We start from the raw sequence: 25740 nt of genomic DNA, 5'->3' as shown, positions 1-25740 counted from the left end.
TAATTTGTTTTTGGTTGTTTTCTGCATTATACACAACGAACTGTGGTATGGCATTTTTCATTTTTTCTGTGCTTTGTATAGCCTAAAGTGGCTACTTCATGCCATTTGTTATTATCTTTATCATCTTTGTAATCCCATTGGTGTTTACCGTTTATTTTACTCCTGACTGATTATTTTTTCGATACACACACACACACACACACACACACACACACACACACACATATATATATATATATATATATATATATATTACAGTTTGCAATAGGTGCAATAGGCCTATATGTATAAGCCGCCAAAACACCCACAGTGTCAGTCAGTTAAAAAGGAAACAGTGTTTTCCTACGTAAAGCTGCTGCTGCTGGATTAAAAACCTTGCAAACCAAACACACTCACATGCGCGCGCACACGCACACTGCAAGGTGAGGCTGATAAGAGCAGTGTGGAGATGGAGATTTGTTAGTGGGTCAGCTCCTCTGATGGAAGGCTGGAGATTCAGACAGGGTTTTGCCATTTCTACTGCAGATTAAGATGAAATGTGAGATCATCTTTTGTGTCACTGCAAGCAGAGCAGCAACAGACGAGCTAATGGATCCAAACGGAGCCAGAAACAGTATTTATCAATTATCCCTTTAAAATAAATAGGCTACCATCGTGTAAACACGAGATTTGTTTTGTTGTGGAATGGTGTCATCTCTTAACTTTACTATTGGAGATTTGTTGGGACAGACCCATTGTCGTGAAAATAAATAAATAAATCCAAATTGTATAAAATTGTCTTTATAAAACAGCCTTAATATTACAGCTGTAAAAGTGAATTTGAATTGAATGATGTAAGCATACATTTTTATGTTTTTTTTGTTGAGGGAAATACCACTACTACTACTACTACTACTACTACTACTAATAATAATAGTAATGATAGCCTAATAATAATAATAATAATAATAATAATAAGGGTGAGTAAAGCTCTTCCAGCGCAGGTGAAACTTTGACTTCACCACTTCCAAATCACGGAATTAAACGCACCAAACTCAAAATCATTGCACTGTCATTATCTTTAAAATTCTTAATGTGACAGTCTGCAGCGCGCAGGCTTTATTGAGGATGCTGCTGTTTGAAACGCAGGCAATCAGTTCAACACGTCTGTGGAGAGTCTGGAAACTCCCCGTAGAGATCAGAGATCGCAGCAGCAAGGCGAGGCAGGTAACTGTAAAGGAATAGCTTTACTTTGAAAATAATTTAGGGCATCCCATTTGTAGAGTAAAGCGTAGATCTTAAACTCCATTTCCTGTTTCAGCCTGATATCATATGTGTCTGTTCTGTGAAGTGATAGAAGAGGCCCGGACATGAAAAGGTATCAGTGTCTGCTCCTTTTCACTGACTGTAACCCGATGACACAACGGCTGAGAATTATATGAGAAACAGAAGGAAATTAAAATCAAATTACTGTGAAATATAGGTCCATATTTTAGGAACATGTAGCAACTTTGCCAGGCATGACTTATTCATAATTACGTCATAGAAGCTGCATAACATCAACTATAGCTACACTCCTCATCAGCTTCATTAGGCCGTCAGTGATCCACAGCCAAATACTGCAGGGAGCACAGAGAGAGAGAACATTGTATCAGAGCGACATCTAGCGCGCGGAAAGAGCAGCGCGTGAAATTAAAAAAAAAAAAATAAAAAAAAATCCCCCAACCGTAATACTCAGTCAGAATAGTCAGAATTAACTTCATGACACAAAGGGCAATGAGCAACAAATGAAGAAATTACCCAAAAATTAGCACAAAAAAATGAAATAAAAAGTTAGAAAATTACCTGATTTTTCTTTTGTTTAACAAATGAAGTAAAGAAAAAGAAAGTTTAAAAAATATTAAGAAAATAGTGCTTAAAATATAACAATTTTGTAATATGTTTTTAAATATGTAATTATGATCATATATATAGTTTTCCCCTATTTTTTTCTTTTTCCCCTAGACCTTTTTCCTACCTCAGACTATATTTGTTTACTGTTTTAGAAGTAGATATATAAGTCTTTGTTATGAAAATTTAGCTGTACACTTTTTTTTTCAAGATACCATCATCCAGGAACAAATCAGTCCTCAAAAATGCCTGAATTAAACTAGCTGTATGAGCATAAACAGGATTAGTTCACCCTGGTAACAATGTGTGATTTTGCCTTAGAGCATGTTCATGACAAGACCCAGCAGTCACACACCAACATCACCCTCCCTCCATTTGCTCCCTGTTCATTTTAGAATTCATTTTAACATTTTAGTGACTACTTTTAAAGCTTGCCTGGGTCTGGCCCGGAGCTACAAAAGAGAAATGTTGATCCCATATGAGCCAGTTCACAGCCTCAGATCCTCAGATGGGGTCCTTCTGGCCGTTCCACGGATGAGGCTTAAATCCAAAGGTGATCGTGTTTAATTTTATCAATAGAACTATTATTTCTGTGTATACTGCTTTTATTCTTTGAATTGTATATTGGTATGGGTTGTTATTGTTATTCTTGTTTTGTAATTGTTTCTCTCTTGTTTAATTCTACTTCAAACTTTGTCTGGCCTCACTTCGGCATTATTGTCAAGAAGCCCTTCTTGCTTTTTCTGTCCTTGTTTGTCAAAGCACTTTGTAAACTCTTTTTTAAAGGTGCTATATAAAGTTATTATTATTATTGCTGTTGTTGTATTAGTATTTTTTTAATCACCTGTAGCTCTACATGTTTTTGTTTATGTCTATTCAAAGTGTATTTGATACCTTGTAATTATTTATTAATTATTAAATAATATGTCATTTTGCTTCAGCAATTACTTGAACATTTATGCCCATAAAGCTTAATTGAACTAAACTTAAGTGAACTGGTGATTTTAAATAGTATAAATGGAGGAAACACACAATGTGGAAAAAATAACACCTGTAACAATGTATGAATACATAAAATGAGATTTACCTCAGTTAAGTGTATTGCCCCAGTGCATGCTGGGAATGATACCAGCACACCTCCCCCATAGGCGTTGGGCTGACAAGTTTACTGAACAAGTGTTTTTTGTCAGAGGAGGGGGTTCTTGGGAAGGGTTGGGAAAAAAGATTTTGGTTTGGGTTGAAGAGACTGAATGAAGAGATTTCTGCCAGAAACAGCGGTAAACCTCTCCCTAATGGAATCATAGAAAAGCTGATTGTTATGTTTCAATTTTACTCATTTTGCTTTTATTTCAAAATAAGAGCACACTGATCATGACCAAGTTACATGTCTTCATCAAGGGGACTAAAGTCCTTGAACAGGTCAAAAATATGACATGTGTCAGCTGTAAAAAGGATAATATTTGAAAGACTGATTTGGAGAAGCTTAGCTGCTTGTCATACGTCTATGACATGATGTAAAATATTGCAAAGGAAGTGTATAAAGGAGTGTGAAGACTTATTTGTTTCATCTGTTATGTCTTGTAGGGGACGGTCCACTGGATCATCTGAAACTTTTACACCATTTCTACACTTACACTTTGTACATGTTTTCCAAGTTTCAGTCCAAACACACTTCACTTATCCACAACAATAACTGAAGGATTGAAGGAAGGAATGCAACAGAATGAGTTTCATTTCCTACTTTGCGAAAGACAACGTGAGAGCATGACAAGAAAACAAAATAAAAAGAAGACATTAAATCAGAAATTAGGGCTGAGACAGCAGGAATAATGGAAGCTCAGAAGAGGAAAGAGGACTTCTCTCTGTTTTCCCCCTCTTTTTGAAACAAGACATTTTTCCATCTGCATATGAACTCATAATGTATCACAGCACAGGGCATTTGATCAGTAAGACTGCATGAATAAAGATTTGTCTGCATGGTCTAAAGTGCATGGCACAGGCGCATTTAGGGCAAGATTAACTTTATTTTTGCTTCTTAAACTGAGCTTAATCTGGGCATCAAGTACAGCGCAATGAGCAAAGGGGTAGTGTTTCGTCCCTTAACCCTTTGTAACCTGGAGTGACATCACTTTTTTTCTTTCAGACACCTTTTACATTGTATTTAAACCCTGAGCAAATTGGTGCGATTTCTTTCAAAAACGTGGGAAAAAAGACAATAAGCAACTTTGTAAGAAATGTTTCACAACTGCATGAGCTAGTAGGTTAAGAAAATGATTATTAAAATAGCTTGTGAAAATGGAAAAAGTATATTAATAATATAATTGCATATTTAAGATCATGTGACAAAATTATACATTTTAAGAATTTTTTATGGGTCATTATCTTGTACTTTTTATTTCTTTATTTTAACTTTCTTGTTATTAATTTTCATATAATGTGCCCCCCACCCCCCCCCCCCCCCCTCTCATTTTTTTTTTTTTTTTTTTTTTTGTTTTGTTTTGTTTTTTGCTCATTGCCTACTTCCCATAATTTTGAAAGAAGTCAAGGTTACAAAGGGTTAATTAATCACAGGTGTCTTTTGGATATAACATGAATTCAACCAATCAGTGTCATCTCCCAGCCCAATGTGCCTGCACCTAATGCACTGCTACACTGTAAAATGTCTGAAGTTGACCTTACTTTAAGTTATCATGTACACCAATTGCCTTGTCTTAATTTGTGTTTATTTTATATCAAAGTTTTACATTTATTCAGAAATTAGCTGTATTTACTTAATTTTGTGAAGTGAAGTGACCTTGTTCTTTCTAAGTGTAAGCATCTTCACCAAACCAAGTTAGCCTGACTTAACATGATCATCACAAAGAGGATTTAGCCAGTGATGAAGATGGGAGATCTGCGCGTTCTGTTTTGTTAACATGTTTAAGAAAATACAAACATGACTGACAAGTTTGAAACCAGCAGAACACAGATACATCACGGCTACTGAAGTTGGTAACAATTAAAAAGACTGATTTCATAAACTTCTCATTTAAATAAATATAACAAAATTCTATGTTAACTCAACACTTAGACATAAAGTAAATATCAATTAAGAATAATAGTTGTACTTACTTACAATTTTCATGGCAATCAGTTTCCTAGATTTTTTAAAAGTAGATTTAACTTATCACATTTTGCAGTGTATTTACATGGCAGATTCTGCAAATTAGAGCAGCAAGTGGCTTTCTGCTGAGATTAATGCAGTCAGACTTGACAGAGAAGATAGAACTAAACTCTTTAATTCTGAAATAATAAAGTTGTGCTGCTCCTTGTGTATAAATCTGCACAGCTTGTCTTTTAATTTGGAGTCACAGCAGCTCTGCAAGAATTATCAAACAATGCTACTTATTAATAAAACAATATCTAAATGTCAGTGAACCTCATCTAGTGTTGGTAGGTCACACAACACTTTTAAGTGTCTGATTTTCATACTGATAATGTCTCTTTGCAACAGTCAATGAGGTTGTGTTCACGGAGCAGTGAAAATCTTTCACAACCAAGTCGTTTTTGTTCCCTATACCTCAATCAGAGATTAATTTAACAATCATATGGGGGATTTTGGAGGTAATCCATAATATGTTTAGTTGTGTAAATTTTAGGACTTGTTGAAAATCTAGGGTGCTGAATTAATAATAAATTGTCCATACTAACTTCCCCAGTCATTCTAACTGCAATGAAAAATACTGAACTTTATTTCTGTCACTGTTTTGCAAGGCCTTCTTGCATATGTGGTTAGAGGAACAACTTCCTCATTCTCCTGAGCAGCTGCTCTGACTGGCTGCTCTGCTGCTTAATTTTGGCCACCTCAGCTACAAATCTGATGTAGTTCCTTCCTTTGCTTCAATCTGGGTGCATGGGAGTTCTTTCATTCTTTTGCAATACGGGTTGAATTGTGTTTCCTGACATCGTGAACTGTGTGTTATAAGAGTTCCTGAAGTAAGAAGTGAAGGGTATTCTGGACTCTAGAGATCATGGAATCCTCTGTGGACCACGTCTCCTGCACCCAGACAAACCCGCTCTTTGATCTGTCATTCAGCAGGTCAGATCTCTACAGTTTCCAGCCTGATGGTAAGTAGTAAGGCAGGAAATATCAAACCTTTCAAAGCAAACAGATACAGTTTGGGCTCTGACTTGGGAGAGAGAACATATCAGACCGTTCTTTTTTCTTCACTGTTGTACCTGAAAGGCTGGAATTTCTAAAGCATCTGCAGACGGGCTTCAGCTCCTCAGCAGCAGCAAGATGAATAGAAGCATTGATTAATTTCTTAACTCTTTCAAATGATCAGATCTGTATAATTCTAGAAATATTACCTCGTGTTTTTCAAGACTCTTGGGGGTAACAGTAAAAGCATAATTGTCTGGTTCTATTTTCATTTTTATTTCTACAGGTACTTGGTATACACCTTAACCACATGGCCATGTCCAGCCTGTAGTGTCCAGGCAGTAATTTAGGTTAGTTTATTGCTTAGATTATCATGTCTGAGAGTAGTGTCCACTATCAAATCTGACAAGTTGATTTTACTTTAAAAAATTGCCTTGAAAATGTAAGTAAATGTAATTAATAGTCTTAATGTATGTTTACTTCATATCCTATAGTTAAGTAGACTTACAATTTATTATATTTACTTAATTTGTAAAGTTGTTGAACAACAAATTTAATTAAATCAATCTTTACAAGTTATAGCAACTTCAGTAAACCAAGTTTACTGAGCTTTATATCTGTATTCTGTATTATCTTAAACATGTTAAGAAAACAGAACTGACAGATATCCTACCTTCATCACTGGCTAAATTCTCTTTGTGATGATCAAGTTAAGTCAGACTAACTTTTCTAACATTTACTGAAGTTGCTAACACATAGAAGGAACAAGGTAATTTCACTTGTCATTTTTAAGTTGCAACAACTTCACAAATGCTGCTAAATTTTGTGTAAACTTAACAATTGAAATAAAGTAAACCTAAATTAAAATTAATAGCTATATTTTCTTTCCTTACTCAAGACAATTGGTTCCCAATATTATATTAAGTAAAATAAACTTGTCAGATTTTACAGTCCACATAAAAGTGGAAAGATATTACAACACAGAATTAGAACTGGAGCATAAAAATATAGAAAGTAAGAAGAATGAGAGAGAACAGATCCTTGTGAAACCCTGTAGTTCAAAACAAATCCATTAGCGCTTGCTCTAACACTCAAAGTTTCTTTTTAGGATTTCCATTTTCTAGCTCTTGTTGTTGTCAACTAAAACACAATTCAAGCCATACTGAACAGCAACTAGCGCTCTGATTGGCCAACTGCTTGATGTTGCCAAGGCTCCGGCCATCCAGATCATCTACCACTCTGTCTAAAACTCTTTTTTGCTGCTCACAAGGGAGGGAGTGGCAGAGTCTGGAGAGGGAGCAGGTCAAATTTGACAGAGAGCTGATCGCTTTGAAGAGAGACCGAGAGCTGCTGGACAGAGACATGGACACTTTATAATTTGCTGAAGTTACTGATCTGTGGTTTTGGTTCATTTTAGGCTCGGGAGCAGATAAACCTCTCTCAAAGCGTTAGTTAACATTTCTTGGTGTGCACTATTTTTCAGAACATTTTTACCAAACTATGTTATTAAAACGTGATGGGAAGTAAATCAACTAGGTTAACATTGATTAGACCTCAGCTCATAAACGCATTGTGCTAATGTGTTAACAAATAGTCCCCTATCCAGTAGACAGAGACAAACCATAGCATTTTCTTGGAGTTGTGCTGTGTCCACCTGATGAATGTTAAATCCAGTATTCACTCTGCTAGCAGAACGAGCCATAGCTGAGAGTGTCAGCTGTGACCAGTAGATGGTAGCACTGTTTTATGTCTCCTGTTGGACACAGCAGGAGCATCTGCTCTACAGGTCTCTTGACACTGAAGCGACTTTTAGTAGCAGTTTTTTAACAATCAGGAGCACAGAAAACACATCTCTGAATAGAATCTCCTAATCTTGTTAATAGAACATGCAATTTGTGTAATTAAAAAACAACAAAAAAGTAAATGAGTTAGATGTAAACTCAGTTTTTATGGGACAGGGTGGGTATAACAGCTCCAGATGTGAAAACATCTACTCTTTCTCTGCTTCCATTTAACCCTTTGAAACCTGAAAATGTACAAAAAATTACCTGGGAAATTAGTTTTTATAAAAGAAAAGAAAAAAAAACAAGGGGATGACTGTGCTTGGTCGGAACTAACTGTTGTATAATTAAGCAACAAAATATCCTTACCTCTTTCACTGCTTCGTTTAAGCAATAGACTATCACTCGAGAGGGAGTGAGGTTGTACTTGTATATCATCACGGCTGTGAATCGGTCGTAGATAGGTAGAAGATAATCACAGCTGTGATGATGTACAAGTACAACACACGACTTCAAATGTGATATTGCTTTTATACAACAGTTCTACAAGCGTCTTTTATTTGTAAATAGTAACAAGCGAAAGATTATGCTTTGTTTGTTTAATTAATCATTTTTTTGGCTCCGCCACACAAACAGTTCTGCAACCGCTGGACGTGACAGCTGTTGACTAGCAACACAAAAACATTTTCCTGCACGCTGCTTGCTAATCTGTGTTAGCTCGGTCTTCATGTTATGCACAGACCAGCTGCTTAGTATCTTGGACATTTATCTCTGTGTTTTCAGTGAAATCAGAGTCTGTTAACAGACACTTTGGCTGCCTGTGAGATTCACATGAGTTAGTTTGATCAGACAGTTAATCTCCAGTGTGTGTATCACTTTGATCTCGTATCAGGCAGCGTGTGCGTGTGTGACGGTGTCTCTCAGACTTTGGATAGTGTCAGACAAGTGTGTCCCTGTCTCACTGCACATCCTTGTAACCTCTGTAACAGCTGGTTTTCTCCAAGTGAACGGTGGTTTACCAAATCCCGTCTTTCATAGCTGCTCCCTCCCTGGCTTCCTCATAACTTTTAGTAACTTCAATGCATGTACTGTCAGCTCAAACCACACTTCAAAATTCCCATCCTTTCTCGCCCCCTACTACTCCCTAAACATGACCAACTGACAGCTATGTGAACAGTGCCAACTAGCTCTTTGAACCTATTCTTACAGCATACTATAAATATATCCCACTTTTAAAACATATCCCACTTTCATTCTTACACTAAGTAACAGGTTTCTAATGGCTGTGAAGCGGAGTGATACATGCAGAGTTAAAGGTGAATTGTCTCAGTGATGTTGTACTCATTTATCAGCACTCATGGAATGCCTCTTGACCAATCATATTGCTTGGTCAGAACTAACTGTTGTATAAAGATACATATTCCTAACTAACCTGTAGACTTCTGCCGCCTCTCATCCTCACAGGCTCCTCAGAACCCTTCAGAGTGGACAGTAGTTTGCCTCTCAGTCACAACTACTTTAGTCTGGTGTCAATTTTTCGGCTTTTCTGCCAACAAACAGAAACTCATCTCCATCCCCCTTCAGCTTTTTATTGTGATTGACAGCTGACATTTCCCTCTAGTTGTCCAAATGTTTCATGCTGGCAGCTTTGCAAATTTATAAAGCCTCTGTATCAGCTGAAAGACCTCGGCTACTCTTTGTCTCCTGACATGACTTTTAAAAATGTAAGTTTGCTGCAGGAGTCTGATCCTGTTCTCATGTTTGTGTTTTAGATCTGAAGCCAGCAAGGCCCAGAAGACAGTGGTGTTTGTATGTGGTTGTTGTTTACCTCATATTCCAGACTGCACTCAATGCCTTTCTCATCTATAAAGGTATGACTGGACTTATTTTCACAAACAAGATGTCAATCTGATGCTATTATGGATGTGAAGTGAATGCAGTTAGTGATAAAGTGTGCTCAGGATGCTAGAATGGATCGCAGCAGAATTAACCAATCACAGCAGCCTGTAGTTTCTAGCAGACTTTTCAGTTTATGTGACTCACAGACTGTCTATAACTGTTAATCTGTGTCTTTACATACAGTCTATGATCTGTCTGCATCATTCTCATTCAGAAATGTTATTACTCCGCAGAGTTAAATTCATTTATTAGGTGGAGAAAGAGTTTATTACTCACAGTGTGGAGCAGCATTAACTGACAAAGGTGGAGAAATTACCAGTAAACATATGATTTCTAGCTAACGTTTTATATAATTATATAATTATATCACATTAGCTAGTGTTGTTGGTCAACTTTAGGTTATCTGACTGCACTCTCTTTCAGAAATTTGATAAGTCTGCCGTGTTAAATCTCCATTAAAAGTGATTAAAATTAATGTCAAATAAATCTATTGTAAAAGTACAATATTTCCCACTGAAAGGTAATAAAATACAAGTATAAAATAGTCCAATGGAATCACCCAAGTAAAGCTACCTTAAATTGTAACTAACTAGCTAAAATACCCAAGTAAATGTCAACTGGTATCATGAATTTCTGAGGCAGCGATGCTCATCATTGTGCTCTAAGTAACTCCTCTTATATACAGCACATTCTGCTCTTCATATGATATCTCTTTCAGCTTCAACATAACAAATCATTTAAGCGGTTAAAAAAATGTTTTGGGACACTAAATTTGAGCTGATTTAAGTCAAGTCAGGTCTGGACATTCAGGGCCTGAGCACCAAATGGTGCTAGGATCCTCTTGGAATGCAAGGAATTATTATTTTTCCGCAAATTAATCGCATTTCTGGAGGTCTAAACATGCTCAAAAACTCATGAATCTTGTTATGCATGTTCGGCCTGGCGAAAAATTTTATACTTTGGTGCTTTCGGTAATGGCTGTGGCAAAATGGCTCCACAACGCTCCCTAACGTGTATCTCCAATGGCCGGTTTCACCAGTTTCACAATTATGAAATTCGGTATGTATTATGCATTATGTATTATGTATTATCAGGTTTTTTCAGGCCTCGTACTTTTGCCATCTTGTCCTACAGGATTAATCTGACTACTTCAAATGTAGTGTGTCCATTCTCAACCCATTGGTGATTAAAAGTTATCACAGGTCTGTGCAAAACTTTTAGATTTCCTGTGATGTGGTGTACAATTTTGATGTCTTCCCATAAAAGAGGAAATTGTTTTAACTTTGGTGTAACTTTGGTTTGATAAGGGTCCCACCCTGAACACATCTGTATGACAATATTCACTAGTTGTGATAGTGCCACCTAGTGGCCACAGGAAATATCGTTTTTTTTAATACTTTTATGATCTTGGCCAACACAATTAATAGGATCCAGTTGAAATTCTGTCTGTATGATCTTAAGACCTTCCCGATTGAAAGTTATGATCAAAGGTTTTGCGACAAAACAGGAAATTGTTGTAACTTTGTTGTACATTGTCCGATCTGCCTGAAACCTCAGGGTCCCACCCTGAACACATCTGTATGACAATATTCACTAGTCGTAATAGTGCCACCATGAGGGACAATGACCATTGGATTTACATAATATTTAAATGGTTTGGTCTACAAATGATGGATCTCCTCCACTGTCACCTGGTGGCCACTGGAAGTACTACACCATATGAAAAAGCTCACTCCAGGGTCCAAACTCTCATAATGTATCTGACTTTCACAGAAATGAACGACCTCTTTAGCTGGAGTACCACCAGTAACCGACATATGTGGGGTTGTGAGGGCCCTTTCATCACTGCTTGCAGCTTTAATTAAACATTTGATTTGTGTGAGTGCAGCATATGTGGTTACTGTATGAATCAGTGCACTCTCGTATGCTGGTGCGCTCCATATTTAAAAAAATCTGACAGAAACTAAGCGCTGCTGTGATTGGTTGATTCTGCTGTGAGAACTTGATGACGTGCAGCAGAGTTCCCACCCACCTCCCTCCGGACGATCCATTCTAGCATCAACCCCATTTTCTCCTCTCTGTCCCAGTTTCCTCGTTGCAGTCTTTCCTGTCTAACCCCCGGCTGGAGAAGCTGACGTCCAATCACATCCCTGAGGGCGGAGAGATGGAAGATGTCAACATCCAGACCCTGGTTTACAACAACAGCCAAGAAGCCAAGACCCTAAGGAGCCACCTATGGGCCCTCAAGAGCCAGGTCCTTCTAACATTTTGCTGAACACACACACACACACACACACACACACACACACACAAACACACACACAGAGCTTCAGTGCAGATTACTTTTACAAAAAATAAGGGTAAGACCCTGAAATATTTACCATAAATAAATAAGATGGGTTGGTGGGAACTCCAACACCACAAAATGGCAGCGGCTGTGTCTGGCTTATTTTAGCTTGACTTACCCTCACTATGCTTAAATCAAGCTAAAATAAGCCAGACACAGCCGCTTCCCCAAGGAAGTGCGCCACGCAATGATGCAAAATTTACATAGTGGCCAAAAGTGAAATTACACCATTTGAGTCGGTCTCGTGATGCATACTGGCCCAGAAAGACTATTTCTCCAGCAAGATTACATTTTTAGACTGCCATTCAAGTTAGCTGAGGTGCTAATCTGGAAGTCGGTCTCTCTGCTGGCTCTATTTGCTGTGGTCGATTGGAAACCACCTCCTGGTTTGGGCTGATACTCAGTTATTATTTTCAAATCTGACCTCATGACTCACAACACAAAATGCAGAAGTTAAGTGCTGAGTGACATGATGACAGAAATGACACAGTCACAGCTGACTATCTAGGGATCTCTGTGAAAACACAGTCCATAATAACCTGTTTGACCGTGCCTCAGTATAAATGGATAATGTGATTGTATGGAACACTAACTTTGTTTACTGGATTAAATTCCTGCATTCAGAGCCTATCCATCTAATAAATGGGGAAAAAACTGTCCAATTGTCCAAGCTGTCTAGGTAGAGGACATTTTCCTGCAGTTGTAAACTACGTAACACAGATAAGAAAAAATCAACATGTCCAACATGCTACAGCCAGGTTTGTGGATTGGTTAACAGAGTGAGCCCTCACATTTGGCTTGAGGCTCTCTCATACTCTGTTGCTCTTGATGATGATTGAGGGACCTCTGGGAAGATATGAGATCTTTTCTGGAGTCAGAGGGAGCAATCTGCAGAAACCTGTTTGGCATAAGGATTTGCTGATATCATAATTTATGAACATTCTTTTTATTCAGCTGCCAATACTTGGTGCCCTCACTTTATTTGTTAGTTTCTTTAGATGTTTGTTCAGTATTTGGGGAGTTAGGTTGAAAATTCTTTGAATATATTTATTTAGAAATGCAGAAGTTGTCAAAGTGACAGCATGCTCATACCTCGATTGGTATTGGCAATCAGGACAAAATCAGCACTAGCAGCTAAACATTAAATGAACTGACTCAGAAATGTTACACAGAAATATCAAACTCAACAATCTACTGGTAACACTAGACCAAGGCCATGGTGGTAAATCCCCTGAGCATATTGAGGGATGTGATGTATTGCTTATGAATTAAACATTTTCATCAATAAGATTAAAACTGATTGATTGGTCTTTTTAAAAATGACATTGTGTCGCTGTCAGGCTCATTTTAATTCATTTAATGTGGTCATGATTCACAGTATAGTTTAGCCATCACAGTCATGTTTGTGTCGGTTGCCATGACAACAGGTCACTAGCCTGTGTGGAGAGGAGGGTCAGCTGGGCCATCTGAAGTCCGACCTGAAGCTGCTCAACAACAGCGCCCACAAGCTGGAGGGCAAACTGACCAACATCAGCCTCACAGCAGGTACCACACGTGTGCGTGTATGTGCTTGAAGTCGTGGAAAATTTGTATGGATCACAAGGAGCATTTTCTGGCTGTTACCTCAAATCAAGTCAATTTTATTTATAAAGCCCATTATCACAAAACACGGTTCGTCCCAGAGGGTGATGAGGGATCCCTCCTCCAGGACGGACAGACGTGCAATAGACATGCCTCAGGACATATTATAGGTTTAACTCTTAGGGTTGAACAGCAAAGCATAAAACTGTAACAACATGAAAAGAATTGTGGAAGCAGAGTTTATCAACCCTTAAAATTCTTCTGTGTGCGTCCTCAGGACTGCCTGGTGCTCCGGGTACAAATGGGCCCAAAGGTGAGCCAGGAGACAGGGGCCTTAAAGGTGAGTCAGCCTTAAGCAAAACTGAATTAGAGGCTGAAAGTTAGGAGTCATTAAATATAAGAAATGTGGTTGTGTGTTGCAGCCACAGATTTCCTGGTGCTGTGATCGCTGAGTAACTGGGATGACATTTTTCTCAGCACCGTCTGAACATTAACTACAGCTTATGCTGTGATATCAGAGGGGTTCTGACAGAGAATTAAATGTGTAATTCTGGCAGTGTTCAAACCTCACACTGACCTCTGAGCCTCAAAACCATGCAGAGTAAAAGTTTATCTGTAAAAAGTTCATTTGGTTACAAGTTATTTAGCTAAGGTGCATATGTGTGCAGCAGCAGGAGGCATTAGCTTTCAGCTGCAGGTCTGTCGATGATCCGGCGTTGATGACCTGTCATCTCTTGTCAGACGGCTGATGAAAAGCGGCTGATGGATGGGCTGCAGCCATTATTTCACATACCCTTGCAACTTAGCCTGACATTTCCTGTGTGAAATCTCTATCAGGGCTGGACTTTTACTCAATCCAACAAATTACCAGAGACTGAGGCAGATGTTTTCCAGTATGACACCCCCTCCCCTGACATACACACACACACACACACACACACACACACACACACACACACACACACACACACACACACACACATTCACATCACTACACACTACCCCTGCAAAACAATAACAACAAAAACAAAATTCCTTGATCAAATTTACAATTTATGATAATGACCCAAGAAAATCGCCGTGTCACATACATCAAACAGTGCTGAGTGCTGCAAACTCTGCCTTGATTAATTAGTTTTAAGCTACCTAAAAAAAATAATGATAGTTAAATATACACTATATTTAGAAGATTTTCACCACTTTACCTTGCTGTAAGACAGCACTTACTGACAGGGATTTTAAGCAGTACATTGCTTAGCTTCCATGCCTGTAGATTTAGTTTGCCAAAGATGTTATCATCTTTGTTATCAACACAGTTCCTCAAATAATCACAAAGGAAAAGTACATTACATATAATACAATACATTCTTTAGGGGCACTTGAAGTCATAACCACTATTATATTTTTAAAATCTTGGCTTGAGAAAGAGGTAAACACACTATTATTAGGTTGTATCGTCAGCCACATGTGTCCTGTGTCTAAACAAGTTCAAAGTGTAGACTTGGTCAGTGACTCCTGACTGGTTTGTTTGTGTGCATTATTCAGTATGAGCTGATGAGCTGAACAGCACAAGATCCAGTCCATCGGCAGATCACACAGCTGTATGTATGCTTCTCTACAGGTGACACTGGTGCTGTTGGCCTTCCAGGACCAAAGGGGGACATGGGAGTCAAAGGAGAAGCTGGAGAGCCAGGATTGGCTGGTCAAACTGGTGGGTTTCATTTGTATTATATGTGGAATGATGTACATGTATTTATACTCAAAGCTGTATTAAATATGATGAGTTTTTAAAGAATACACACACAAATTAGACTGCTACAGAAAGTGGAGTTCCATTGAAACTATGTTGTTTTTGGACAGTCATGAGTTGGCTAATAAGATGCTGTCGGGCACTCTGGCCCACCTGGACCTTTGGTTCTTCAACACATGACTGCGAAACATATGGTTCTCCCATCACTGCAGCTGTACTTTGTCTTTTTGTGTTAAATAAATGTTAGCTTACTGATGTATTAGATCAAGATTAATGTAAGGCTATATGCTAAACATTTACATTTACAAGTTAATTTGGACTCAGCTCATACCTTGCATTAGGAATGCAATAATACAATGTAATGAAGTGTACATTTCCTACTTTGAAAAAAAGGTTTATACTAATCAATAGCTTGTTAGTTTTGTAGAATACAGTCAATTATGAGATTGATACAGTGACCCTGACCCCTGGTTAAGCCTTAAATGTAACTGTTTCCCTTTTAACATTGTTGTAATGGCAACATTGGCAGCCAGTGAGCTTTTTGCTTCTGGCAATTACATTAAGCTTTAAATATCATAAAAGCAATCCTCATTTGTGATGATCTTGCTGAACAAAACGTGCAAGCACCATAAACATTTGTTTGTCACAGAGTTTATTTAATGCAATAATCCAAAATCCAATGGAAAAATCAATGACGGAACGAGAGCGAACTTCTGTGTCTACAGAAAAACATCATCCTTGGGGCACTCTATTCAGAGCATGGTGCTGACCTGACAATAATCTCTACTGTAGAAAGCAGCCTTATAAAGATAATATACACAAGGGAATGTTTGTTGACTAACCAGCAGTACCTGTCTATTTCCAGAATTGTTTTAATGTCTCATAAATGAGGAGAGAAGCAAACCTGGCTGACCATGATTATTTAGCTAAACATCAATTAGCTAGTTAGCTAGCATTCAGCTAAAATGAACTAACTTCAGGTGTGAATAATGTAATGTGTCCATGTAGATTTTGATTGTCTTTTCAGTATTTTTGACCAGCATAAAGCTAAATCCAGCAGGAAAGGTAAAAGCTGAAGCTTGCTCAACTGTTATTGGAACACAACGAAAAAGGGGACGGGATTTAGGAAGGGTCTCAACCAATAAGGGGATGTTGTTTCCAAAAAGGAGCATACATGGATGAATTATAGGGCAGTCATGGCCTTGAGGAAATTTGTTTTTTTTTTTGTTTGTTTTTTTTGTTTTGTTTTGTTTTGATTATTTGGGTTTCACATGAATGAGATTTGGTCGTAAATAAATGAGCCTCTTTCCGATTGTCATAAAACCTATTAGTTATCTTTAATGCAGGCTATATATCGTCAAAGTTCATGTACTTTGAAGCTTTTAACTTCTAATGGTTTGTTTTGGCTTGAACCCATAATTGTTGCTTGTGGCAATTACAGGCTCAAGTGTAAATCTATTTTAAAGCTAGTTTTTACTATTATTATCATGTGGGTTTAATTTTCCATCCTATTTTCCTTAATTGTGGCATTCTACCCATTTGTATGATTATTCTATCTCTTATCATGTAAAGCTTTCATTGCGTTATTTTCTTACACTTTTCTTTTATGAAAGGCGCAATAGAATTATTATTATGATTATTATCATTATTGTTAAATTATTATTATTATTATTTTTATTATTATTATTATTATTATTATTCAGCAGAGATTTGAGTTGCTTGGGTAAAAGCAGAACTGGAGTGTAAAAATAGCATAGCATGGATAATCTCCCGCAGCTGGGACAGAGCCGGAACATGATGCAGGCGGACGCTGTTTACATTGCTCATTAGTCTTGTTTTTAATTAGTATATATTAGATAGATAAATACATTAGAAAGCTATTTTTGAAAAATGCGCTATCCAAATAAACAGGTAGTACTGAAGGGGAGCATGTGTGTTCAGGGGAAAAAAAATCTGAAAATATGTTCCTCATACTGTGTTTGGAGCCAGCTGGATGACTCACATACTGACTCACAGTGATAGCAAATGAATTTACTGAAACTCACTTCCTGATTGGAAAATGTATCAGCAGATTACAGCTAGCACATGAAACAGTTCAGTTTCTCTTCCTCCTTTAACTTCTCTGATTATCTGTAATATTGCTGACACAGCACTGTTTCACATGATGATGGATCAAATTTGCACAGCTTGCATTTATGAAATACATATGTTCACCAAATAATAGAAACTACTGTCCATTATCTGATATGTGTGTGTGTGTGTGTTTGGATGCAGGTCCCATGGGTCCACCTGGGCTCCCAGGGGATCAAGGACCAGGTTCAAAGGGAGAAAAAGGAGACCCTGGGGTCCCAGGTAAGGCTTTGAATATTGGTTGAAGCATAAGAAACACTATGGCGATTCTATCAAACCTGACTCAATACATGGAAACAAAAGCATCCTGAAATCTGTTTTTTTCTTTCTCACTTAAATGGTTTCCAACCACAGAATAAGCCTGTTGGCTTTCTCTTCATAAAGAACTCCTAAGGAATGGAGCCTTTTTGTGTGTCAGGATTGTGTTTATTCTTCATGCTACTTAGATAAACAAAACACGTGCACTAATTACTAAATTGTGCATGCTTTTTAAATAAAGATGCATGTGGAAGTTACTAAAACACATGTGCAATTTGTAAAATGGGTGTGGGAAACAGAAAGCTTGCATGCATTTTTAAAAGTAAAACCATACTGATGTCACCTCCCGGGCTCCTTAGCTATAGAGAGCTTCACAAGATTTTCTGATTTTTGATTTTGCTTTTTAAAATGGCAAGAACTTTAAACTGTAGACTTAATCCACTCAGGTTTATTTAATGTGAAGACAAGATCTAAGGAGACATGTCAGTGATGTCTTTTTAGTAAGATGTCATTTTGTTATCATCAGGTGTACCTGGACCTCCAGGCTTCAATGGAACTGAAGGTGAGTGTGTTTTAAAGAAATCTTGATTTAGAATTATGTTTCTTCCATATGTGATGATTATATGGATGCACAAAAACCATTGAGACACCATTTCCCACGCATCAACCTTTGTTTCATGAGTTGGATGAGAACTCAGACCAGTGTACACACAGTTTCAGCTGGAATAGCTGCAGCTGGAATGATAAGAGGAGCTTAAACATGAGGTGAGAAATGTTTAACGTGTTTTAAGGGGGTTTGCTAATTTCACTTATTATTGTGCAGGTTGCAGTGTACATCAAATATCAATCAAAGGCACATTTAAAAAGTTAGTTAAACATTTTTTAGGGTGATGAGTGAACTCTGTTACGCTGTTGCAAAGCTCACTGCTGCAACACAGTTAGTTATATTGTAATTTCTTCAGTGATTTTGGCATAAGACCCTGATACCACAACCCACCTTTTGCGGCTGAATGATATGCTGCAAATCAAGCTGAGACTGCGGCCGGACAGAATGTTCTTGTTGTTGTGATAGGCCGGCACCCGCCACAGCATCATGATACATGGACAGTCGGCGTCAGATGAGAACGCGCTGGGCAGACCCCGTTGTGTCCGCATGATATACCACAGGGTAGCGGCAGCTTGAAACGCTGCCAATAATGATGTAATAAAAGGAGCACAAAAGTCCATATAGGGTGGGCAGGAGGGGTGGTGGAGGTATCTAACAAGCCCCAGACTTTCATGTGTTCACTTCCTGTCTAAATGTGATGTTTTTTTTAACACCTTACCATGTGCCTCTTTTGCCCAGTCCTAATCATCAGTGACTTTGTTGCCTAAACCTAAGCATCTGTGCCAGCGTGTCTGTTTGTTGATGCTCAGGCATTGGTGTCCATGTGCTGTTGTTGCCTAGACATAACTACTTGCGGTGTCATTCCACCATGTGCATGTGTTGACATGTGTTCAGGGTGGCTACTGCTCAGAGGTAGAGCGGGTCATGTGCTTGGTGATTCAATTCCCGAATCCTCCAATCAATGTGTAAAAGTATCCTTGGGCAAGATACTGAACCCAAATTGTAAGCGCAGGTCCATTTGTCATGTTGACATCAAGGTGGCAGCATCCCAGAACATTAACAGCAGAAACAGAAGGATACCTAGAGCATAATATGAGGACACTGAAGTCCACAACAAAGCGGAAACATGTGACGACTTGGGACAAGAACATGTTGGTATATCTCACTGCTTGGTGTGATGAGTGGCAGAGCATATATAATTATTGATACGTAACCACATGTTTAAGGGAATTTCTTTTTTACATTCATTTATAGCTACCTGATGAAAATGAGCTCATGCATGCGGGCCCAGTTCCACAATAAGTGAGATTAATAAAACAGCATAGTACATGTGGCTTTATCAATCTTACAAAGAATATGTGTGCATATTTCTGCCTTTGTGCATGCACAGTATTATAGTTGAGTTTAGTGCATCTTGCCACAGGACTGTATTTCACTGTGTGTGTATGACTCAGACAGAGAGAGGGATGAGTTCATGATAATACCAAGAGCATTTAAACATTCAAGGATATGGCTCGCTACACATTGTTTGATTAGCCACTTCCACCTAAACCACACAGTATTCACACAATCCCAAAACACAGCATCTACAGGTTTAAATGGGTTTTTAATGGCTGAGAGGAGAAAGCATGGGGGCTGTGACATCATGGAAATGTACTGAGAAAGCTGTTTTTCCCCATGGTTTTTCCAAACTCTATGTCTCCATCTGCTGGCTGAGTCAGTCAATTATAAGATATGCATCAGCAAATTGTGGCCTACTGACCCCATTAAAGGCTCATTCAGTGCACTTATCATTTTCTGTGAGTGGAAATACATTACACAATAGGTCTGATAGATTGTTTTTTTTTTAAATAGAGCCCAAACTGTTGTTTTTTACTTATAAAGACATCTAAGTGACTTAAGATGAGTTTCACTGTTACCTGGAAGCCAAAGAGGGTGCACAAATGTACCTATAAATTGCCAATTTCAATATCTCGCCTCAGAATTTCTTTACTTCGCGCTCTACCATTGTGTTCTGCTTCATTTTAAAAGCATCTATTGCTTCACAGGTGACTATCACGTTGTTTTATCAGCCCAGTGACAGCCTGGCAACCTGTCCAGGTTATACCCCACCTATCGGCCATTGTCAGTTCGGATAGGCTGCAGCACCCCACGATCCCTAACAGAATAGGCAGTTACAGAAAATGAATGAATATATGAATGCTGTTTTATGGTTTCCTATAGCCTTTGGGCAAATGCGTCATTATTTCAATTTGTAACGTCTTTTCAGACGAGGACAAAATTTTCCATTTATTCTGTCTTGTTCCTTCATTTCATCTGGTCCAGTACCATCTGTACTGATGCTTACAGCTCTCAAGTTCATCTCTCATTTGTTGTGCTGAGTTAAAGACCTTGATTATTCATATTATGGATATACTCTACATTGAAAAAAGTCAATTTTTGAGCAGAGACCTGAACAAGGGAAGCTGGTGATAGCAGGTTAAACTATGTGGATAAAAGGTTATAAATACAGTATCTATAGTGCTAATTATTTTATTTTATTTTTAATTGAAGATATACGGTTGATTTATTGTAATTTTTCTTATAAATGGTCTAAAAAGAAATGAAATTAAAGTTGATCCTAAATCCTGCTACATCTTTTTGGCATCGAAGGAGGAGTTGAGGAGTCTCACAGCCTGGGGAAAGAAGCTGCTTTGTAGTCTGGTGGTTCTGCAGCGGATACTTCTGTATCTTTTTCCAGATGGCGGCAGGGTGAACAGACTGTGGCTGGGGTGGCTGCCGGCTTTCAGTATCCTTTGGGCTCTGTGCAGACACCTCACTTCACCGAGGTTACTGATGCTCTGTAAATGGGAAGCAGTGATGTTCTGGGTGGTTTTAATCACCCGCTGTAGAGCCTTTCTGTCCTGGGCCATGCACGAACCATGCCATTATGTGATGTTTCCAGTTTCTATTGCTCCTCTGTTAACCAGGATCTTGCTCTGGAATTCAGCCTTCCTAAGTTTCCATAGGAAGTAGAGCCTTCTCTGTGCTTTTTTAACCTGGGTGGTGATGTGTGATGGCCAAGACAGGTTCTCAGTGATAGTAATTCCAAAAACCTATAGCCTATCACCTGCTCCACCTCAGCTCCACTGATGTAGACAGAGGTGTGTGTCTTTGCCTCCTTATCTCTAAAATCAACAGTCAGCCCCTTGGTTTTTCTGATGTTGAGCAGTAGGTTGTTCTTTGTGCACCACTCTTCAAGATTGTCAGTTTCCCCGTTATGAACTCTCATCGTTGTTTATAATACGGCCAATGATTATACTGGTGTCGTCCTCATACTTCACAATAGAGTTCTCCTGATGTCTGGGAGTGCAGTCATGGGTGTACAGTGTGAACAGGAGGGGGGTGAGCACACAGCTCTGGGGGGCTCCGGTGTTGAGCACTAATGTAGAGGAGTTGTGACTGCCAATCCGAACTCTCTGGGGTCTTCATGTGAGGATATTCAGTATCCACTTGCAGAGTGTTGTACTGAAGCCCAGAGTGATATGTTTTTCAATCAGCTTCATGGGAGAGATTGGGATGATTCCTGAACTGAAGTCAACAAACAGCATCCTCATGTAGCTGTTGTTATTCTCCAGGTGAGTGAAGACTGAGTAAAGAGCTGTAGATATGGCTTCCTCTTTTACATCTGTCAGAGTGTCCAGCTCACTCACCTGTTGCTGAGCTAAACAAAATAAAGACAATGAGCCACAGAGCCGCCTGCTGCACTGATAGTTCAGTCCAGTTAGTTTTGTAGTTAGCTCAAGTTAAAGTGACCCATAATGGTGAAACAATCAGTATGACACACTAAGCTGATGGATTTGACTATTTTTCCTCCACAGGTCCTGCCGGACCACCAGGTGCCAAAGGAGACAAGGTGGACCAAGGAAATGCACCAGAGTGTAAGTCGGCACATGACTGACCTGACAGCCGAGATACAAAATATTTGTTTCTTTATTTTCAATGCAATTAACCCTAATGTCAACCATAGCCCAGAGAGAGCTGTCTAACATGTCAGTCCAAAATCTCAGCAAAAAAAAGGAAATTTCAACAGCTGCAACTTTGTGTCATCACAGTGAACGTTCGTCTTGTGCCGGGGAAATACCGCGGACGAGTGGAGGTGAGGCGCAATGGGGTGTGGGGCACCGTGTGTGACGACAGCTTTGACACTGTGGACGGACAGGTGATCTGTAGGATGCTGGGCTTCCAAAGCGTCATCTCCACCTTCACTGCCAGCGCGGGTAAGGAGTCTGCTGCCACCATCACATCATGTTCTGTGCACCATGTTATCTGCTCTAATGTTTAACAAAACCCTTGAAAGTATACTTCACCTGCAAAATGGCCATTTATATAACAATAACTCACCACATTACTGTCAATCTGTGAAGAAAACTTGCAAACAAAACTGCACCAAAATCCATGTTTACAAACTCCACACAAGTTTGTAAACAGTTGTATGCTTTCCAAACACACACATGTTCCTTCAAATGTTATGATGTGATGTTGCAATATGTTAAAGTGGTACAATATGAAACTGCATGTGTATGAGCTTCACTTGAGCAGACTTCAAAGGCATGCATGTGCTCAGGCATACTACTGGGCCATGCATACTAATGTGTTTGAAACCATAACATTTTAGTAAAAATGCATGTGTTTGGGAAGTACCAAGCATGCAACTACATGAATGAGACATGGTTTTTACTCTCTCTCTTCTAACTCATTAAATAGCACAGCTCTGTTGGTGCTTTTGGTGTAGAAGCGTGAAACAAAACCTACCTTCAGCGGCCAACCGGAATGGGCATCTGTACTGTGATATTGTATTACTACTATTACTTTAAGTAAAAACTACTGCTTCTATCACTTCTTGATGCAATTGTAAAGCATTCACAATGATAACATATAAAAGAGCACCTGATAAATGCAGGTCTCACTGTAACCCTGCTCTTCTCCTGCAGGCTCTGGGAGGATCTGGCTGGATGACCTAAAATGTTTAGGAACTGAGTCTGACATCTTTAACTGCCGACACGCAGGAGTTGGAATTAGTAACTGTAAACACAACGAGGATGCTGGAGTGCACTGTCGCTAGAACCACAACACACCCAACCCAACAAGAACAAAAGTGTTTCAACAGTTCTACACAGTTTGATAAACATGAAGTGACAAGTTGACTGGCAGGTATTACGCACATACACACACACACACACACACACACACACACACACACACACACACACACACATACACAAAAGCACACACATGTCTCACTGAGGATATGAGCACAGAGCAGTGCTGCTGTTAATGATGTTCACAGCTGGATCTCATCACATTTTCACAAAATACAGCATATAGAATTATGTTCAGCTCAAAGTTTCACTTTATTACGAAACACATTCGCTTGAATGACAGTGTACTGTAAACAAATATCATGTCAATAAAACTTTACTGAAGTAAACATCTCAAGCATAATTTTTCAACTTTAATCTGTCAATTTATCGTATTTCCTAAATGAGGCTGAGCAGCACTGTTCTCATCAATCCCTGTCCTCGTCAATCCCTGTCCTCGTCAATCCCTGTCCTCCACTCAGCTTCTCTTGACCTCAGCAACATGTGTGGCATTGAATTCCATCCATGGCACATCACCACAGATGACTTTGCAGAGGCCAGCAGAGATGAAAAGGTCACATTGAAGGGCAGGAGTGGTGCTGAGGAATGGTTTGTGACACAGCTGGCCTGGTCGCGTTTTCCCAGACACCTCAGGGAACATACTGTAGACACACATGTCCAGTTCACATCACAGTGGCATCACAGCTGATACACTTAAATGAGACCTCAATGACACCTTTATCATTTCATATCGCATCTTTTTGCCTGCCCTTTAGCACAAAATAAAAAACAGGTCTTGATCATGAAACCAGAGCAGAACAAATTTGCGTGTAAAATCTTCACAGAAGGAAATTTACATGTATTGCAGAATTCATCAATATGTGAGCAGCTCTGATCTGTTATGTTCTGAACATAACAGAACACATATTGTGTTCTGTTATGTTCAGTTTTGGGCCCGAGTCTGATTAAAAACCTGAATATGTACTGTAAGAATAGGCCTATATTATATAACATTTTATATTTTATAAAATAAATAAATATTTTTTTAAAATATGGAAACATGCATCACAAGCTAGAGTGGGATGAGAACATGTCGGTATAGCTGCTGTTTTACAGTGACACCCTGTTGAAAGTTCAGGGTGGAAACAGCATAACAGAAACAGAAAAACAGTGAAACTAACAGTAAAAAAGGCACAGGATGTGCGGCAGCTGGATTATTAAGAATACTATCAAAGTTAGGGACAGGTGTTTTGAGTTTTATATGACATGGCAGATTATTCTATGAGACTGCTGCACTAACAGCAAATATAGTTTTTCCTGGATCACTTCTGGTTCTTGGCACGGAGAGAATTGGAGCAGGTTAAGTCTGAGCTGAGTACCAGAGCCATGAGGAGTGTAATTTAACAACATGTGAACAGATCACCAGAACAGAGAAGCATTGGTTTTAATGTCTGTCAGAAAGGAAAGGCCAACCAATACTGTTCCAATATGGTGTCATCAGGGAATCTCTGTTTATACGTAAACAACCAGGTAAAAAAATATTCTCAAAGCTTGCCTCTGTACAAATAAGGACAGTATTACTGTACTTGTGTACTGTATTTGTGTGCTGATATATTTCCTCTTTTTCACATTTTATAGTGTTGTCTGCTGTAATTAGCTGTCTCCATAAGCTTTATTGTGAAAAATTGACCTTTTTTAAAGACACCTTCTATCCAGACTGTTACAATTCCTTGCGATTACCAAAGGAGGCACACAAGATGAAAGATTAATAAGAAGTCCTTAAATAAAAAATGAAATGCTGGTTTTAATCATCAGCAGTTGAGCTGACTGATGAGCAAGTACAAATTGAAATGCAGAGTGAGACATTTAATTTCAGGACAGGGCTGCTGTAAATGGATTGGCCACCATGAAAAAGCGAGGCGTCATTACAGCACAACGGGAAAGCTCGCTTCACAGCCAGGCGAGGACGGACTTGATTCATAGCCTATCCACCTGCTTTTCCCTTCGGGGGACAGCCTGAGTCCCGCTGCCATCATGTCTCCCTGTAAGTGACACACCCTCCTTTCTTTCCCCTGTCCTTCTATCCTTATGCAGGGGAACGGATGCAAAATGGTAGCAGCTGAGACTTACTAAAACTACAAAGTGCTGATTAAAATTTAGCAGCTCTGTCCCTCTGTTTCTCCCAGGGCCCCGCTCAGGGTGAGAGCTGGAAATAAACATGAGGGGGGTCTCACTCCTTTGTTCATTAGCCAGACCA

General features: G+C 38.9%; 1 protein-coding gene across 2 annotated transcripts; it reads left to right on the top strand.

Moving 5' to 3' along the window:
* Positions 1-5749: 5749 nt before the first annotated feature.
* marco (macrophage receptor with collagenous structure) lies at positions 5750-23833 on the top strand. 2 transcript variants are annotated; one of them, XM_042495167.1, is made up of 11 exons: positions 5753-5976; positions 9564-9662; positions 11778-11944; positions 13465-13582; positions 13896-13958; positions 15240-15329; positions 17643-17720; positions 18283-18318; positions 22224-22283; positions 22458-22622; positions 23337-23833. In XM_042495167.1, exons 1-11 carry the CDS (start codon positions 5880-5882, stop codon positions 23465-23467), a joined length of 1104 nt encoding a protein of 367 aa, XP_042351101.1. In that variant the 5' UTR covers positions 5753-5879; the 3' UTR covers positions 23468-23833. The 2 variants fall into 2 exon arrangements, with proteins under 2 accessions (XP_042351103.1, XP_042351101.1); XM_042495169.1 differs by lacking the exon at positions 9564-9662 and having other exon boundaries at positions 5750-5976.
* The last annotated feature ends 1907 nt before the right edge of the window (positions 23834-25740 follow it).

This window comes from Plectropomus leopardus, chromosome 10, assembly GCF_008729295.1.
Source record: "Plectropomus leopardus isolate mb chromosome 10, YSFRI_Pleo_2.0, whole genome shotgun sequence".
Taxonomy (NCBI): domain Eukaryota; kingdom Metazoa; phylum Chordata; class Actinopteri; order Perciformes; family Serranidae; genus Plectropomus; species Plectropomus leopardus.
Note: the sequence above shows the minus strand (reverse complement) of the source record. Positions and strands in the feature narration are given on the sequence as shown.

Coding starts and splice junctions, on each gene's coding strand:
- marco (XM_042495167.1), top strand. CDS start 5,880: ATGGAATCCTCTGTGGACCACGTCTCCTGCACCCAGACAAACCCGCTC. Junction 5,977..9,563: donor CTACAGTTTCCAGCCTGATG/GTAAGTAGTAAG, acceptor TTTGTGTTTTAG/ATCTGAAGCCAGCAAGGCCC. Junction 18,319..22,223: donor AGGCTTCAATGGAACTGAAG/GTGAGTGTGTTT, acceptor TTTCCTCCACAG/GTCCTGCCGGACCACCAGGT.